Genomic DNA, 18361 nt, shown 5'->3' on the forward strand with positions numbered 1-18361 from the left:
TTTGTTTTCTGGTAGAATGGGGTAGTACAGTTCTGAGGTGGGAATGAGGAGGTGATAATTTTTTTTTCCCCATAACCTTGAGAAGGAACCTAGGCACTAATGTTTGGTCTTGGGAACAATTTAAAGTCTTGAGGGGGGAAATGCCTTTTTTTCATGAKGGGGTAAGCAATAATGCCTCCAGCTGTGTATGTAGTTAAAATTCTTGTGCTCCTGGTCAGTTGTGTATGTGCTGGCCTTTTTACAGACACTTGAACTGGACACATTTATAAAGATGAATAATGCACTTGCAGACAAAAAAGATTCAAAACAGCACAAAAAGTTGATTTGACATCATCTTAAAATAAAGTGTTGTTCTTAGTTTGGTTTTATACAGAKATGTAATCTTAAAGAATTATATCTCTTCCTCTTCTTTCCTCCCATACCAAAAAATGTAGAGCAAAACATTTTAAGGTGGTGGGTTTTTTTCTAGTGAACTAAYACCAAAAGTCACTATTTGAGCTGGAATTGAAGTTCAGGTCCTCCCAGTATGGSAAAAGACAGAGCTTCTTGACATTTTGAAATTTTAAAAAGAAGATCACTAATGGAATTGCACATGTTGAGTATTTCTGTAAATACTGTAAAGCAGTAGCAATTCTAAAAATATCATTATTTTTGTAGTACAGTTCTATAATTCAGCAGCTCTTTTCCCCCTTCAAATTAGAAAAGCCACAGTCATTTTCCACAAAACTTACGCCAGCCAAAGTGATAACATACCAAAGAAACCTAATTGATACCAATGACCATGAAAAGTCATTTGCTTTATTTAAAGGAGCTCATTATATGCTAAATTCAGCMGTATTGTGAATCACAAGCTGACTTTGAAAATCTTCCGAATTTCAGGCTGTTGACATTTGGAAGCTGTAGCTCTTGGAGAGCCACTGAATCTTTTTACCCTTTGAATACTCAGCATAAGCTGAACATCCACATTTTCAGGCTCTGGCTTTATTTCCTCTTGCGCACATTTTTTTCAGTGGGGTTAATTGATTGTTGACCTTTTTTAAAAAATTGCCTCTTGTTAAAATTGTTTAGAAAACAGGGAAGAGCGAAGTGTAGAAGAAAAAACCATGCTGGCCAACTGGAAAAACCCAAATCAACCAATCATAGAACAAACCAACCAAGCACTACCACCAATCCTCACACAAAATTAAAAACAAAAGGGGAAAAATACCAAAACACAAAACAACAGCAAAAAAAACCCAGCTTCTCTTCAATTATTGTGAAAATAATTTTGTGCAAACGTCTTGATTTTTTCTCTCAAATTCAAGATACTGTTGTAAAATATGTGGACAGGGGTTCACTGAAACAGCTTTCAATTTTTTGTTACTATTTGTAATGAATGGGTGTTTTTTGGTGTTATAGCTTGTCATATCTTCCCTTCCAGAATAGAGAAGTTCACTGTTGAAAATACATCACCTCGAGAGGCAAATAATATTTCAAACCATCGGGTGCTAATTAAGCCAGAGGYACAAAATAACCAGAAAAACAGAGAMGTGAACAAAAACGAGGAGAAGAAAGCTTTGGAAGCTGAAAAATATGGATTCCAGAAAGTTGGGCAAGATAAACCATTAACAAAAATTAACAGTGTAAAGCTAAACGCTTTGGGATCTGAGTACAGGACTTTGCCCATAAGCACAATTCCTGCTGGACACTTCAGACCTGTCCATTTGAATGGATCWGAGAATAAATCCATCGGAGTTGTCCTGGCGGATGCAGGAGATGGGGCTCATCACAACGCGGTGCCGGCTCACATAGAGTCCGAGAGGGTTATGCAGAGAACAAACTCCATGCTGCAGCTGGAACAGTGGATTAAAATACAGAGGGGGAAGGGACAGGARGAGGAAACAAGAGGGTGAGTACTGTGTGATAATTTTATTATTCTTTTCTGTTAGGCTTTCTAGTAAATAAGACTTAAACTTCTATCCTGGTTAGGTTCTTTGGTTTTGRTCTATATGACATAAATATATCCTTCATTGTTCTCTGAAAAAATCCCTGCATTACTTCTCAGAACAGATTTATAAAAGTTTCTTTTATTAGTATCTGAATGGTTATTAATAAATTAAACTATATTAATAATAAATAAAAATGGCCAGAAACCCTTTTTGGGGCATTAGGAATGTCTGTCCTAGCACAGAAAAGGTCATCAATCATAAAAATGCTTTTTCCTCTTAAAATCTGTTACTGAAATTGCCCGCTTTTCTCTATGTTTTTGTTCACAAATTCTTGTAGTAATATTCTATTTGAAATTCTTTAAAAAAAAATCCAGGAAGCTTTTAAACTTTAAACAAGCTTTAAATGAAGAGAAAGAGAGAAGATTTACCTAAAAGTGAGACATAGAAATCTAACTTGATGCTTAAAGCTTCTCTTCTTATGGAATTAGCTATCTGCCAGGTATAATATTGAGCCCTAGCCTATATTCATGAAGCTTTAAAATGATGTGTGAATGATTGACAATAATGAATGTCATGCCAATAGCAATTTCTCTGTCTGACAGAAGTGTGGGGACGTTGCTTCCAGGCTGAGTTATAGGCAAGAAGCTCTAGCAGGAAAATGTAAAAGGTTTTTAATATTTCCTTTGATAGAAAGTCTGGAGATGCTATCACAGGAGATATTTTGAAGAGCTGGAAATTARGGAGCTTGTGTATAGGTGGATGGCAGAGCAGAGCTCAAGAAAAATGAAGTTCAGGAAGTGTGTTTCCCCAAAAATTTCAAAATATGGGGCTGGGGGCTTCTCAGTTTTTGCTCAACCTTTAAAAATTTCCATGAGTTTAGCTTTCACTTGCCAAGGTTGARCATTTCCTCACTCCCTGTAGCCCTTCATTAAATATAATTAGGAATTGTTAATGTGTTGTTTCATGAAATACGCATCATAAGTAGCTTGATCAAGTTTGAACTTGCAGTGCAGACAGGGACTTGCACACTCTGACATTTATTTTATTGTTCAAACTTACGTAATGAGAACTGAGAAGGCTCTTTGATGCAGTTAATTTTTTTAATTGGACTTTGAAACTTGCAACCAAACAGAAGAAATTAGAATAGCTGTGCTATTTTTCAGTTGTGAACAAGTATAAAAACTCTAAAACTGATTTCATTGTGGGAATTAAATAGAGGGAAATGCTATTTACAATATGTTACTAATTAACAATATTTTATTTCTGAGCATAGGAAGCACTTGTTTGCCTGAATAAGGGTGGCACTGATAATATAAAGGGTGTGCTTTCAAATGCACATAAAAGTCGCAAACTGGAGGAGAATTGGCCTTGAGCTATCTTTTTTACTTTCTGAGGAAATGGCCCTGAATAATCATCCAGATTTCTAATGTATATAGTGATGTCTTTTAAMTGTGTCTTGATTTAAATTTAAAATTTCATTTTTGTTCAGATTGTCAGTTTCTGGCTGGAGACAGAAATTTAAGTAGAATTAAAAGTTGGTGAATGAGAGTAGAAAGAAGCTCTCRTGCATGTTGAAGCTTAAGGTTGGGGTGAGAGGCTCCTAAGGCTGTTGGTGTTGAGACCTATAAAACTCATAATGAATTTTTGGAAAAAAAGTGGTCTTTACTTAATGGGGAGAAGCTGCAGARTTTCAACAAAGCTGCTTTGCAGTTCTCCTGGTTTTCCATTTGCATGGGTGTATCTGCATTAGAGAAATCATGAAGGTCCCAACTGAGTATCTCTGGTGTGTCAGRCTAAAAAAAAAATAGGATGAATGCTAAAATGTTAACAAAGAGATTCAATGAAATAACTGTATATAAAAGAGAAGCTCTTAGCTGTCCTCAATACAGAATGAAMAGGTTCACTCTACAGCTACTGATTTTTTAGAGGAACAGGCTACRAACCCTCAGTAGTTTGATTGCCCAAAAATGTAATAAAAATGACGACCATGTAGTTTTTAATTTTTGAAGGTGTCATCTCTTGTTTTCATGGATCTAGACTTGTAGTTTGGCGAAAACCACATGAATAAACTGCTGCCTTAAGGAAGACAAACTTATTTTAAACCAAAAATAAATGTGGTTTAAATAAAAAATAATTATCGTTTTATTGAATTTTGCACAAGTCAGTTTTGGGAAAAAAATGTTTTTGGCAAAAGCAGTTCACTTGAGTGGTCTTTCTCAAATGTGAAAWAATACAAAGGGAGTGTATTGTACTAAATTATGTTTTTTGTTGTGCTAACCCAGCATATTAGCCTGTCCCTCTGCCTTGCCTATATAAAATTAATCCTAAACAATAAATTCCTGCYGTAAAACACCAGGTTTCCATCTTTATTCTGCCTCCCTTTCTTGATTCTTCCATGGAAGTTCTGTACTCRGGGTCAACTGGTGTTTGTGTTCATTAGGATGAAGGATTGTTTTGAGGTTTCAATCTGAGGGTTTTCATAACACTGCAGAACTGAGCCCCCAAAGGCTGAGCAGCAAATTTGCTTCCCCAAATAGTCCAGTTTGGATACCACAACCACTGCTGCTACCACAGAGTAGTCCTAGAGACAGCCTCTRAAGGTGTCTGTAAGGAGTCTATAAACACATGTGGAAGCCTTTTTTTTTTCATATGGGAGCAATTACAGGGTGCTATTTATGGTGACATTTGCAGAAATACTGTGTGCAGGGCACCTGGAAGCTTCATTTCTGTCTGGAGCTGGGTTTTGGATTTAACTGGAATGACATTTTTGCAAGATTCAACAGTACATTGCTGAATCTGTTTGGATTTTATTGAATTATGTAAAACAAGGCTTAATATTGAAGCGATTGGACTTTTTATGGTTTTCATGGTTTACCAACTGAAGATAGATCATGTTTTCTTTGTAAATGTTCTGAAATATAAGTAATTGCATGCAGATTTTAAATTTATGTCTTTACATAGTAAGAAATTCAGGCAGCTTTTTTGCAAGTTCAGGATATTTAAAGGTGCCAACAGCATTACACTGCCCATTTAATTAATAAAATGTGTGAGGAGTTTCAGTGAGTGAAGTGTGTCTAGCTACTAAATATATCCATGAAACTATCAGGTCTCACTGAAGTTGTTATGGGGTATAGCTACAATTCTATTTTGAAAGTTAGAAATGCAGTCAAAAGCATCTTATTTGTTTTTAAATATGGAAATGGACAAAAGCYTTATCATTAATGGTATGTTCCTTATGCAATTTAGATGTATTAAAGCAGATTTTGCAACAAGAGACTAGGACTTAGAACCCCTTTTCCCTTTTAATAATTTTTTTGCAAGAATGGGAAGCTGTCCAATCTACAGAATGGGGATAATTCCTCATTAATTCTTGAAAAACTTCCGAAACTGTAGTAGATTTTGTATGTAAAGCTCTTTGTAGCAGTTTTCATCTTCAAAATGTTACAGGTGATCATAAATACTCAGCGTTACTATTTTCGGTGAAAAGGGTTTTACCATCATCAATTTCCTTGATAATTATTCTATAAGGATCTCACTCGCACATGCATAATTCTGGTTTACTTTGCCATTTGCTCTAATAATTTCTTTAATTTTTTTTTCTTTTTTTTTTGTGGCACTGAAATAATTCAAAACCATCTTCAGGTTCTGGTGCCTCGTGGTGCTGGGATTAGGGTGGGGTGTAGCTGGAAGCTGCTGCCCTCTCATGGCTAAAGCAGCTCCAATTTGAGACTGGTTTTGTTGTCTCTGAGCAAGCATCAATCATATGCATGATCAGTAGCAAAAGGTTTTAAGATGCTCATTTGCATTTTAGATTAGGGATGAACGAATCAATGTTTATGACCTAGATTTTGTCCTCTGAAGAAAATGAACAAGAAGTGCTTTGTCATAATTAGGCAGGCATCGATCCTTGGTATAGAAAATGTTGCATTTCAGCTAATGCCAAAASTTGCTAAATTAATGTAGAACTCCAGAATTGTAATGTGGCAACAAATTAAAGAAATAAGCCYTTGAATTCATATCTGAGTTGAAAAGCAATAAAGTATTATTATCAAACAAAGAAATATATTGCTCTTTGTTTCACTTGAATGGTTGATATGTAATAGCTTGTCCCTGACAATTGCAAAATATAATTTCTTTAGACAATTACTGCAGTTTTCCCATGGACTGCTGCTAAAAGAATCTCTTCTTTTCTTTTTTTTTTTTTAATGCCCATAGTAATTATTCAGGATTTTCTTAGGAAACAGAAGGATATTTTTTCCCTTTTGAAAAAGCGAACATTTCAGATGGAAATAYGCAAAAATATGGGAACAGTGTAGAACTTTAAAGCTTTAGAGACTTTCACCTCTCCAGCRTGTAGACAAATTACAGATTTGATCAAAACTTGACACTACTAGACTGGCAGGCTGGTAAAAAGATGAAATATGGATTGTATCAGGAAGAGCTAATCTGAGAGCAAGGATCCACTTTGGCTGCTACAGAGCATTCAGAGTATCATTGATTCTTTAACCACAGTCTTGATTTTCTCGTGTGCTTTTTAAATGGCATTTTAAGTATTATAATAGCTAAGAGTTAGCTGGATAGACCCAACCCATAGTGAACAACTTGATATTGACACAATATTAATGCTAATAAAAGGAAATTGTGTTCCAGCATCATCTCCTACCAGACRCTACCACGGAACATGCCAAGCCATCGAGCTCAGGTGTTGCCCCGGTACCCAGAAGGGTACAGGACGCTGCCAAGGAACAGCAAGACACGTCCAGAAAGCCTSTGCAGTGTCACACCCTCTACGTACGACAGAGCCATGGGGCCCGTGAGCGCCGAGGACAAGCGGCGCTCGATGCGCGATGACACCATGTGGCAGCTCTACGAGTGGCAGCAGCGCCAGTTCTACAACAAACAAACCACGCTCACCAGGCACAGCACCCTGAGCAGCCCCAAAACCATGATCAACATCTCTGACCAGACCATGCACTCGATCCCCACGTCCCCCTCGCACGGCTCCCTCGCTGGTTTCCAGGCGTTCTCCCCACAGCGCACATACCGCTCGGAAGTGTCATCGCCAGTGCAACGGGGAGACGTCACCATTGATCGCCGGCACAGGACACATCATTCAAAGGTAAAAGTACTTCATTTAATACTTAAAACTCTAATTTACAGCGCTCTTTAGTACAAAGTGTCAGATTACTGTAAAACTCAATGCTGCATTGTAGAGTATTTTATTATAAGGGAGATTGTTACATCACTGTTCTCATGGAGATAGGTTTGATTTTTATATATACTGAAAAATCTAAGGGTAAAAAAAATGTATTTTTCTAAAGCACTAGGTGAAGGTATGTCCTGATATTACTGCTCATGATCATAAAAAAAAATTTTTATTTCCCTAAGTTTTCATTCCCTAAAAAAAATTAAGGGAGTCAATAGGCACATTATTCTGAATACTTCATGTATGTACAGAAATTTTTCACCTTTCTAGCTCCAGGAAGACTCAAAATCCCAGGTTTCTTTCTATATGCTGCTTTCAATTCTTTGGCAACAAGTTTGACTGCCTTGGTTCCAGCAGCAAACCAAGTGCATTGTTCYTTTTCATGCCTTCGAGTTATTAGGAAGATCACTGAAGATCAGTCTAAATGCACACAGCCTTAGTGTTTGGCCAGTGTTAACTCTTCTTGTCTTCAGCAGTGAGAGGGAGACACAGAACATTTGCAAACTTGGGTGCCATGTGTGCCACTCTGCTACATCTAGCATGCCTGTGTTACCATGGTTTTAATAGATTGGAAATAATTAAATAAAAGTTACTCTTTCAGATGGATGTAAAATGCTCCTGAGCATTTTTCCAAAAACATTATCCTTGGATGTCTCTTTTTTGATGCCGGGRGGRAAAAAAAATCAATAACTATATTTTAAAACTATTTAAACACCTTAGAGTTGATTATCAAGTCTTGGATTTTAATGTTTTTAGATCCCCATTGCCAAAGGAGTCATTTTGTTTTGACATCCTTTATGTCTCGACTGCTTTGGAAATTTAGTGATCAGTGYTTCTCGCATATCTGAGAAATAACACTGGGGTCAGTGCTGCAGAGCACGTCTTACTTATCCTTTCAAACATGTTTYGCTTCCTGATGTTTTTGTTCCTTGTCATACATTTTATGCTAGTATTTCGTTTAGTATTCAGTATCTTTTATGCAAGCCTCCTGTTTCCCTTGAGTTCTTCATGCTATTTAGTTTGTATTTCATTAGTTACACAACCAGCTTTTGCCATTAACTTGAAAGTACATCTCTTTTTAAGAGGTGGGTAATTAGAAGGCTGATTATTTCAAATCAGTAGGGTAAATTTAACATTTAAATCCCACCTACACGGAGATCTTMGGTTTTTCAATGGCTTTCAATGGTAGGCTTTCTATTTTTAGGTTCTCAAAATCCTCCTGAAACCCCTCTGTGATGACAGTGATTTGAAAATTCTACACTGTGTCTCTCCAGAATTCAGTGTCACCAATGCTCATTGAGCACATCCCAAGTTTAGGGGTGGGGTGAGCTTTCTTCTCCAGGGTTGTGTAGTCTGTACATAGGGCTGTGCTCTGCATAGATGCCCATCTAAAGAGAAAGTTCTAGAACTTACCTGACATTTTGTAATTCTTCTATCATGAGAAGTTAAAATTTAGTGTAGGTCATAATRTGCCAGTTGTTACATGCTGGAGCATTTAACCCCCAAGAAGATCCATTTCTGTCACCAATATATTTTTCTCAAAATACTACAAGACTGTAATGTTATCATGCCTGGCTAGACTTTTATATTTGCAGAATTCCCATTAACATTTTTTACCTTTTAAGCTTTTACCTTTTTTAACTTTTTCACTAGTGATGAGTTAGAATATCTGGAAAAGGACATCAAACAGTTAAAATATTCTTAATTATTTATAAGACAGAAAGGAGACTAATGTCCACATATCTGAGGAATTATAAAGTGTAAAAAATTTTGACACTTTTATAAAGGTGTTTGTAACCCAAAAGTCATTAATCCTCCACCCAACTGAGGCTCAAGTGCTTTGAATCCATATTCCTGCACAAGTGWTCTGATTGAATCCAGTGGCACAGCTCTAGACCAGAATTTCCTCCTGTAAAGACTGTTCCCTATCACAGCTGCACTYGTGCATGCAGAAATTTWAAAAGTAGGAATGTGATGGGTAATTTCACTGAGAACTTTGAGGGCAATCTYTGAGCCAGACTGGCTTTGGGTTTGGATAGCTCTGTAGGAAGAGAAGTCAAGAAAAGTTCTTGCTATCTGTGATCCTTCATGGTGATGAAGTATAGATAAAACCTTTACAGTGACCCCAGGAMTGGTTTTCTCAGTCCATCATCATCCTGTCAGCAGAAATTCAAAGCTGTTTCCTGGGAAAGGGTGACACCTTATCCTTGCTGGCCTAGGAACTTCCAGGGCTCCTGAATGTCMTTTACCTGCCTTAACTTYTATCCACCTTTAGAAGCCCCTGCCTGGCAGAGAGTACTTGACCTCATYCCCCTTACTCTGTGTAASACTACTTTGCACCGCACTRTGGTCTTTGTTCCAAAGMGCCTCAGAGTTTGCTCACTGAACTTCATTGTGGTTTTGTTCAAAATGGCCTTTTTTTCTGTAATGTGYRATTTTCTGTAGGCAGTTAGTTGCTGCTTTTCTCTCCATGCTCCTTCTCTAGATGCAGGTAGCTGCATGGGAGGGTCACCACACAATTTTTGGGTTTGTTTTTTTCTTTCAYTTTTGAAATCTGAAGATCTTGCCTGGGTCTCAGCTGAACTGAGCTAAAATCAAATGGTTAGAGAATAAGRCTGAACTTGTAAGGAGCTACCTCATGTGTTGGAACTGGAGAAATGAGCAAGGACTTTTAGTCATCAAGCATCTTTAAAAGAAAGTGGACACCTACATTTGAACAAAAAGCTACACCTTTTTTGAACAAAAAGCTACTAGAAAAAGTTAAGCCCCTCAGGAGGAAAGAGGGATTCTTCTATGAGTAGAGGTGTGAACATTTCAGTTTGAGAAGTCAATGAAGGTAGTCTGAAAATGCAGGAATGAGAACATTGTGAGCAGATGCCAAAACTTTAATTTTTCTATTTTTTAGAGCACACGGTTTTGAATTGAGTGCTTGTGTATGTTTAAATGGCATTTCCTACTCCAAAATAGTCACTCTTCAGCCTGAAAATTTTCTTTATTTCTTCTCAGATCAACTAGATTTTTGTCCTGTGTTGTGTCTTTCCTTACTATTCCAAGACCTTCTGTATTATTCTTGAAATAGAAATGACATCTGCAGCCCCAAGAATGCTGCACTACACCCACAGAATTTACTCTATCTAGCAATCTTCCACTAAGATTTTGAGAATCCAGTATGACAGAAAAAGACTAGCTCTCCAAATTGCTATTGTTCAGCTGTCCTTACATGAACTGTATCATGTGAGTTCACTTTGCGACACTGGTGAAGCAAGTCCTCAATGTTTTTTCTCACAAATCATTTTTGGGATATCTTACCATGCCTGTGGACCTTTTTGTACTAAAACTGTCAGTTGTTTTCCAGGCTTCCTTTAAAGTTGCTATGAAACATTTCATATTTATGAATAATATTTTTGAATCTCCTTAGCCAGTATCTACATTTATTAAGTGATAAACATCCACTTTGGAGAATATTACTGGTTCTATTGCTTGTGCTTTAGAAATAGAACTGTAGTGGCAGTCTCTCGGTGTATCATCAGAAATAAATGCCATTTGTGGGTAGACTTWGCTCTGGCTGGGGATGGTGCATCAGCTCTACCACTTGAGAGTGGTTCCCAGAAGTGATTTGACTCAGGCCCTGTGCTGAGACACAAAWCYKCYCCTGCTTCCTYCTTGCTTGCAGAAATGAGKAGTTTTCTTCTGAACTGTATTAGCAGGAAAAGAATTGCTTCCCACATCCCTGGCACTGRATCRAGTACAAAAAYGTATATTTTTCTGAGTGTAGGGAGGCAGAGAAGGAATGGTCCTCTCCTTTCCCTTTTATTCCTACTCACTTCAAGGTCATTTATATGAGACTGTGCCTGYTCATACTCCTGGTTCAGGCAATCCCATGGTGTAGGCAAAATATATCCCTGCAAAACCAGTGGAAGAAAAGACTCAGGGTAGGCTTTCTCTGAAGACCTGGACTACTAATGCAATGAGAACAGGAAACTGCCCTGTCCAGCAAACCAAGTTTGATGCAAAATTGAAGACACGGGAAAGAGTGAGGTAGAACTGTGCTTGGTAAGGACCAGGTGTTCACTCTGAGACCARTGTCTTCAGAGTATTTTAAACTTTGCCTATGGAATTCAAATCATAAAACACTACTTCCAAAGCAGGTAGCAGGCAGAAGTCTGAGCTCAGAAAATGAGCTCAGATGAAGGGATGGCTAAAACTTAAAGGTGCAGTGTTCGGGGGACCAAACACACTGCCTTCTGAGCATCACTTTGACAAAAGCTTCTATCTCCTTATAATTGCCAGTGCTTCTGGTCTCCAAATAGCTCCAAAAACTGCATTGACTGCTTCAAGAGCAGGGTTCCTAATTACTGAGTGTCCTTACAAATAAATCATAATGTTGATGGTCAGGATGAGCTCTAAACAGCCTTCAGGAGTTAAGAAATCACAGTTCCAGGTGTGGTGAGTGAGGATGAGGAGGGGGAATAGTATTTAAATAGAGGGCAAAGGGCAGAAAAAGAGAGAAAGGAAAAGGGCATGAAATGCAAGGTGAAAAASGTGGGAAATGCAAGGTGAAAAACGTGGGGAAGGTGACAGGAAAAAGGTGTAAAAGGGCAGGAAATGTAAGGGAAAAAAAGGACGAGAAACATAAATGAAAACTAAAATTGTTGTTTAAATAGTCCATCAGCAAGGCAACAAGAATRAGGGAGAATGGCTAAATTATGAAATTTGGGGTATTTCTAAAGTTTGAAGCTAGACTACTTGAGTCATCTAGGTAACAGATCAGCGGGGAGCATGACTGGCACAAATCATAGCAAATTTTCATAAGGATGACGTGGGCTTGACTTTTTTTTAATGCATTTGAAGGTTTTTCAGTCTTTAGAAATAACTGTGGTTTGTATTGTGCTATTTTTTTTGTACAGCATGTCTTTGTGCCYGACAGAAGGTCGATGCCAGCAGGTCTGAGTTTACAGCCTGTTACTCCTCAGAGCCTCCAAGGCAAAACAGTGAGTTGGATCTTTATTTGGTACATCAGGGGTTTTCTTAAGAATTATCCTTTAAGTAGGAAGAGGCAATGCTGAAATTTTACTTYGTTTAAAGCTTGCTTTAAATGTAGCCTTTATTTAAGTTATCAGGGAARGAAGTACCCTGTGGTTCCATGGAACTTTGAGAATAATGTGTAGCTGCTGAGTCAAGGTTTTCTGTGGGAAATACAGATGTATTATTTTTTTAAATCATCGTTGATACATTGCTGAAATCCCTGGGAGAGGATAGACTACATCACAGAACATTTATTTCTTCATTAATTATTTAGAAAATCCTAGAAGTGAAGTTAGGATATTTTTGGAAATATAAGAGATACTARAACAGCATTTTGTACAATGATGTCGTTCTTGACATTTTGCTGTGGTAGARCTGAAATCTCATTGGAGATATTTCAGGAAAGTAATGCTGGTGAATACTGTCCACTTTTCTAATGGAAACATGACTCTCAGCCAAAAATTTGCCCTACATTTATGTCAGTTTTGCCAGTTTTTGTCTCCTCTTTTGTCATCTCTCTGTCCATCTGAAAATACTGATTGCCAGAGCTATTAATGAAGAAAACAGTTTTTTTGGTTTGTTTTTCTCTTGGAATCATCCTGTGGGCAGCAGCTCCCAGTCAGTGCTTCCACTGCCTCGAGCCCTGTTTCTTGCACTTCCCCAGCACGGATTTCTGGCACCTTCAGCACCTTTTGTGGGTTGGCCTTTGGCAGCTGGAGCCTTCCAGACATTTCTTGTGGTTCACARCCCTCTCAGCTCTGCTGGGCTGCCCATGGAGCAGAGCTGATCTCCAGAGGGACAAGGAGGTCCAGGCTTCTGCTGTAGAAATCATAAATCCTGCCCACAGCACAACATTGCAGGTGCCACAGGAGGAAACTTGGAGGCAGCTCTGAGAAAAATTTGTGCTGTGGTTGTTGCAAGAGTCCCAAGACTTGCATCAAATGCAATTAAATTTCACARCATCAAGAACGTTTGCAACATTATGAATGTCTAGAGAGGAGGAGGAGTTCTGTTCAATGGGCTCCTCTGTGGAAAAGGCTTTGGATTGGAGTGCTGGTAAATAGTTAATTCCTAATGCACTAAAATTGGGCTTTTGCAGAATGTACCAAAAGGAGTTTTGATCTTGAAAAAGTGGATCACTGTTCCCTTTGCTTGAAGATGCTTTTTGTTCTCATATTCCTAAAAATAAGACTTCTTGTGCTTTGAATTGATGTTACTTTCCAGACTGAAAGCACTGTCATCTATTTTTGGAGAGAACTTGAAAATGCCTTGTATAGCAGTCTAGATTCTCACACTTACTCTCTGAAATTAAGTGTTTTAAATCCAGCTATTGAAAGAGTACTGCAAGAAGGAAAACTGCCATTGGACAATTTGGGTTTGGTGTTGGTTTTCCCTCAAAAGCAAATGCTTTTGCCAACTGAAGCTATGTGGCAATCCCTTGCTCCCTCTTGTGGGCTCCTCTGTTCTGAACTCACAAAAGTGCCCGTGCTGTGCTGCTTCTCAGGGATTTTTCTTCTTTATTCTGAGAAATGGGTATTCATTTTCATTTGATACACGGTTCTCTTGCTCTCTTTTCTTTGCTYTGGGGAAATTCTGTGGCTATGAGAGAGAGCAATCGGGTTTAGGAGGTTTTTGTGTTCAGGTTTCATTTAACTCATAGGGCTTGTGAGAAAATCAAAATGCTGGTTGAATATTTAACCTCTTGTTAGGCTGACTTCTGGAGAAGTGTAAGAAACAGAAGCAAACAGGGACATAACAGAAATCCTTGTGATGTTCAGTGGTTTGTTTTCTCTGGAATATTGCTTATAGAAATGGCTCCCAGGAATGGTTCAAGTAGAGTTTCCCAAACTGACCCAAGCCGATCTCTGTGGAATTATGTGACAAAAACTTTGACTTTATTTCCATAATACATATAATCTTGGGTCTTAAATGCTATTCTTCATCCCTTCCTAAGGCTGTATTATACMGCTTAATCATAAAAGTAAAGCAATAAAATTACTGGCAACCTCAGACCTGTGAAAGGTGGGATGGAAAACTATTTTTGTCATGCTTGTGCAAATTTATTTTGTGAAAGATGAATATTTTTGAGGTAGTTCAGTTAGCGTTTGTCATAATTTTTTCCTCTCAATTTTGGCACATACATTTGAAAAATTATGTTAAAAATTACATTTTCTTGAGGGCATGTTTTGATTCTTTCACCAAGCTCAAATGGCTGCCCAYGTACAGGTAATGACATCCKAAGGGCTGGAATTGTCTCCCCCTTYGCTTAAGTCAATATCATCAATTTGATACACATGGCAGGAAAAGTCTGAGGAYGGCACAGACTTTGTCCTGCAAAATTCTCATTTAATTTTGCCCTTAATACAGAAAGTTTCACTTTTATGGCATTTGCTGGTGTGGGTAGTCAAAAGTTAACCCTTCATTGTATATTTGGAAGTGTTCAATTGGGGGAAATGCTGTCTCTTGTGTTGTCTCACTGAGAGTTTTTTAAGGTACTCACAAGATGTGCCTCAGTTTACTTTAGAAGTACTTTATATAAGGTGTGCCTTATTTTACTGTAGTGTTGTTTGGGATACCAATTAACCTTTTCTCTACTCTTTGGCTTCTCACACTGCACTCCTTCAGCCAGAGGAGCTGACGCTGCTGCTCATAAAGCTGAGACGGCAGCAGGCGGAGCTGAGTAGTATCCGGGAACACACACTAGCACAGCTCATGCAGCTAAAACTTGAGGCCAGCAGCCCAAAGGTCAGCTATCAAGCAATGTGTGTCATCTTCCATCCTCACTAACTCCCAGTCATTCATTAATCTGAGTTTGCTTTGTACTGCTAGTGCAAAATTTTCCGACTCCTATGCGAGTAGAATAATGCTGWTTCTTTGTGTGCGTGGGTGTTCTGCTATTAACCCTTTGAGGTTTTACTTTTTGAAAAGAAGCCAAGTCAAAATTACTTAGGAATATTTTAAAATATGTTGTAGTTCACATTTAAAATTAAGTGGTTTTAATCTGCTGGTATTACAAACAAAGTTAGTTGTGATAGATTATGAGATTAATCTATGGTTTATACAGCCTCCTATCAGATACCATCTTATTTGTAATTAATCTGTGAAAAGCAGGACATGTTTAAAACACAGATTTATCAAAGGGTTCATAGTTGCCTGTGTAGTGGATTTTTCCATAAGCTTACTGTATTTTATATGTAAACCAAAATATAATGTAGTAGTACATATTCTGATTTGTAGCAAAGTTTCATCYCTTCTGTTTCGGGCTCAAAACTTGTTAACAGTTCTTTAAAAAAAACCCAATTAAAGCAGCATTACATTTCTCCATAAAATAGAGATCACTGTAGTTTTCTTTTAAAGCTCTTTTCATGCATTCTGCACCTTCTGTCCCTTTCCTTTTTTCCTCTTACTGCTGCCTGCTAGAATGAGATTCTTTCACATCACCTTCAAAGGAATGCCATATATTTGGATCACCAGGTGGGATTTGCAATTTACTTGTGTGTTTGTATCTCTTAATGCTTTTTGCCTGCTCCTACCAAAGCTGGAAATATTTGGGGAGAAGGATTTTCAGTGARTGCTTTTCATGAAATTGGATGATGCCCATAGCATAGAATATCTTAGTCAATTACAAATTGGAGATGTTATGGGAAAATAAAATCCCTCAATTCAAAATTTGTCAGAAAACAGTAGCCAATCACCAATAAATTTTTTTCTGTTCTAAATATGTTCCTAATTTCTTTTTCATAATAACACTAACTGTAGCATTTTACCTTCTTTAACCAGTCTTAATATATTTCCAAGCTCATATGACACACATGCAATTTATGAAAAGTGGGTACTTACGATTATTTCAGTTTTGCAAATTAAGAAGAGTTGGATGTTTCYACAGGATATTAAATGAAAAGGAGGTCAACCATGAAGAAATGTTTTAAACAAATCATAACATGGCTCGTTTTCTCATTTTTCTCAGTTAATTCTGAAGGATTTATATAAGAATTAGATTTTATTCTTTGCAATTTCTGATGTCTTATGGAGTGAGGGTGCAGTTCTGCCTTCACTAATGTAATTGATTGCCAAGTGAAGAGTTGTGATATCACATACCGCTCTCCAGCGCTTTGTTGCATGACCAAATGGGATTTTTGTACAAATTGGTTTTGAGAAGTTTTGAAGTGGATTTTTTTTTTTTGCTAGCAGTTACAAAAGACAATCATAAGTGCTTAAAAGAAAAATAAGCAACTGGGTGACCATTGGTTAAAAATATAAGAATCACTTTTTCTAATCAGTCTTTTAATGAGACTTTTGAGCATTACACTTAAAACAAACTGTTAGAATTTTTGTATTCTACATGTTACCCTACTGGGATTTCAATGAGTTGTTACCTCTTGGATAGAGGTGGGAATTATGACCAATCCAGTTCAATGGAAACACTTTCCTAAACACCTGCATTCTCTCACTTAAGGGACTGCAGAAGGTCCAAAACAAGAGGGACAAACTGCTTGCTAAATTAGACCAAAATAGTTCATCCAACTCAAATATTTCCAGTCTATAATGTTTTGGAATCAGAGAGTGATTCAATTCTTCAGCAGTGTAATTCGTTATCAAGAAAGGATAACTGTCAATGTGAAAATGTGATGTTTTTGCTTGATTAGCCAAGCTTGTGAGTATGATGGATAGGATTAAATGGGGGGAATTGTCTGTGTACAAGATGCAAAGTGGTAAAAATTATTTTCCTTTTACGTGCATCAGATAAAAATTAGAAGTGTGATGTGGTAAGCGTTACTTTAGCAAARTGTGTAAGTCTTACAGTTGTACCCTAATTACCTCTACCAGAGATCCTAAGAACGAGTGCACCATAGAAATCAAGTCTGAAATATGTTACCTTAATCATAAAATCGTGGAAGAGCATGATCTTCACTTGGAATACTTGTCCAAGTTTCTGATTAATTTTTCTTTTGTTTCTCTTGTTTTATAATACTGTCATTTGCCTGTAGGAAACAAATCTCCTTGAGAGTCTTTTTGCTTTGAGTACCAGTGCTTCTAGGGCTAGATAATAAAATGTGAGATATAAACTCACATTGATATCTTCTCATTACTGTGCCAAATATCAGTTTCCCTTTAKGYTGGAAAGCATAAAAAAATCRAAATTCTTTTCAGTGTAATTGAGGMYTTTCCTCCTTGTTACCRGCATCCATAACCAGCRTSCATAATCACTTAGCCTCTCCTGTGTACTTTAAATTAGGTATTTCCACTTGCAGTTAATCTCTGAAAATAATGTCAAAACCTGCTTTGCTTATACCATGTGGTGGGACTCCAGTCCCTTTGTCTTCAGCTCTCACTTTCTTGGTCACAAAGGGTTCAGTACTGCACACAACAATCAACAGTAAATTTGTACTGAGGTTGCACAGGTGACTTTTCAGGCAGAGTAAGGTTCACGTGTAGGGAAGGTAACTTGTATTCTTTTGTGACAAGCTGTCTGCTGATTAGGTGATTTTCTTACCAAGGATATTCCGTCTCCTTTTTGAAATCATGCTTCATTTTTTTACACTGATGTTTCCTTTGGAGATGCTTTGAAATTCTCACGTTACACTTTCTGATGGTTTTGTATTACGCTTCCAGAATTTTTGTTGTTGTTGTTGTTGGAGTTCAGAGATGGGGGAAAAAGACTGAAGAGACTTGGCACGCAGATATCCAGCCATATGATTTCTTTGATGGCTTATGGCCAAATAAATGGTTGTCCAGCATCCTTTTCTTTTTGAACCACTCTGCTGGCTCAGGGTTTGTTGAGTTTGGAGAGAGATTCAGGTGCAATTTAGGAAGTAGTTCTGGGCATAGCTAGAAGCCYTAGGCAATGATGATTTGTTTGCCAGCATGGGACGTTATGAGTAGGTTCTCTGTCTTCTGCATTGTCAAATTTTAAAACATCACTTACTGTGGGCTACCAAAKTCCAGCCAGCTCTCTCCTTAATTTATTTGTACCCAGTAATTACAAAAAGAATAACCAAAACCTAACATAAGGTTGAGTTTTTTCCAACTAAGAGCTAGTCAAGCTTTTTTCTCCTTTACAAATAAAGCCATGGCAAAAGRTGCCACTTGAACCTTGTTATTATCRAGAATTCCAGCACACCAGTCTGTTGGTACACCTCTGAATTTCATCTGGATAGTAAAACTTTCTGAGCTCATGTTATCTGTGTAAAACTCCCAATGG

The 18361-nt window shown here is 37.6% G+C and overlaps 1 protein-coding gene across 5 annotated transcripts in view; it reads left to right on the top strand.

Annotated features, from left to right (window-relative positions):
* Nucleotides 1-18361, top strand: part of PLEKHA5 (pleckstrin homology domain containing A5) — an 84646-nt gene that overhangs the window by 35449 nt on the left and 30836 nt on the right. For 3 of the 5 annotated variants that reach the window (XM_057369493.1, XM_057369495.1, XM_057369494.1), the window contains exons 4-7: nucleotides 1421-1888; nucleotides 6579-7047; nucleotides 12042-12125; nucleotides 14785-14904. In XM_057369493.1, the coding sequence (XP_057225476.1) occupies nucleotides 1421-1888; nucleotides 6579-7047; nucleotides 12042-12125; nucleotides 14785-14904 (1141 nt within the window). Of the gene's footprint in view, nucleotides 1-1420; nucleotides 1889-6578; nucleotides 7048-12041; nucleotides 12126-14784; nucleotides 14905-15579; nucleotides 15634-18361 lie in introns of all 5 variants that reach the window. The other 2 variants (XM_057369498.1, XM_057369496.1) reach the window with 2 other exon arrangements.

Source organism: Malurus melanocephalus, unplaced genomic scaffold, assembly GCF_030028575.1.
Source record: "Malurus melanocephalus ecotype Western Australia unplaced genomic scaffold, MMel_1.1 scaffold_112, whole genome shotgun sequence".
NCBI lineage: Eukaryota > Metazoa > Chordata > Aves > Passeriformes > Maluridae > Malurus > Malurus melanocephalus.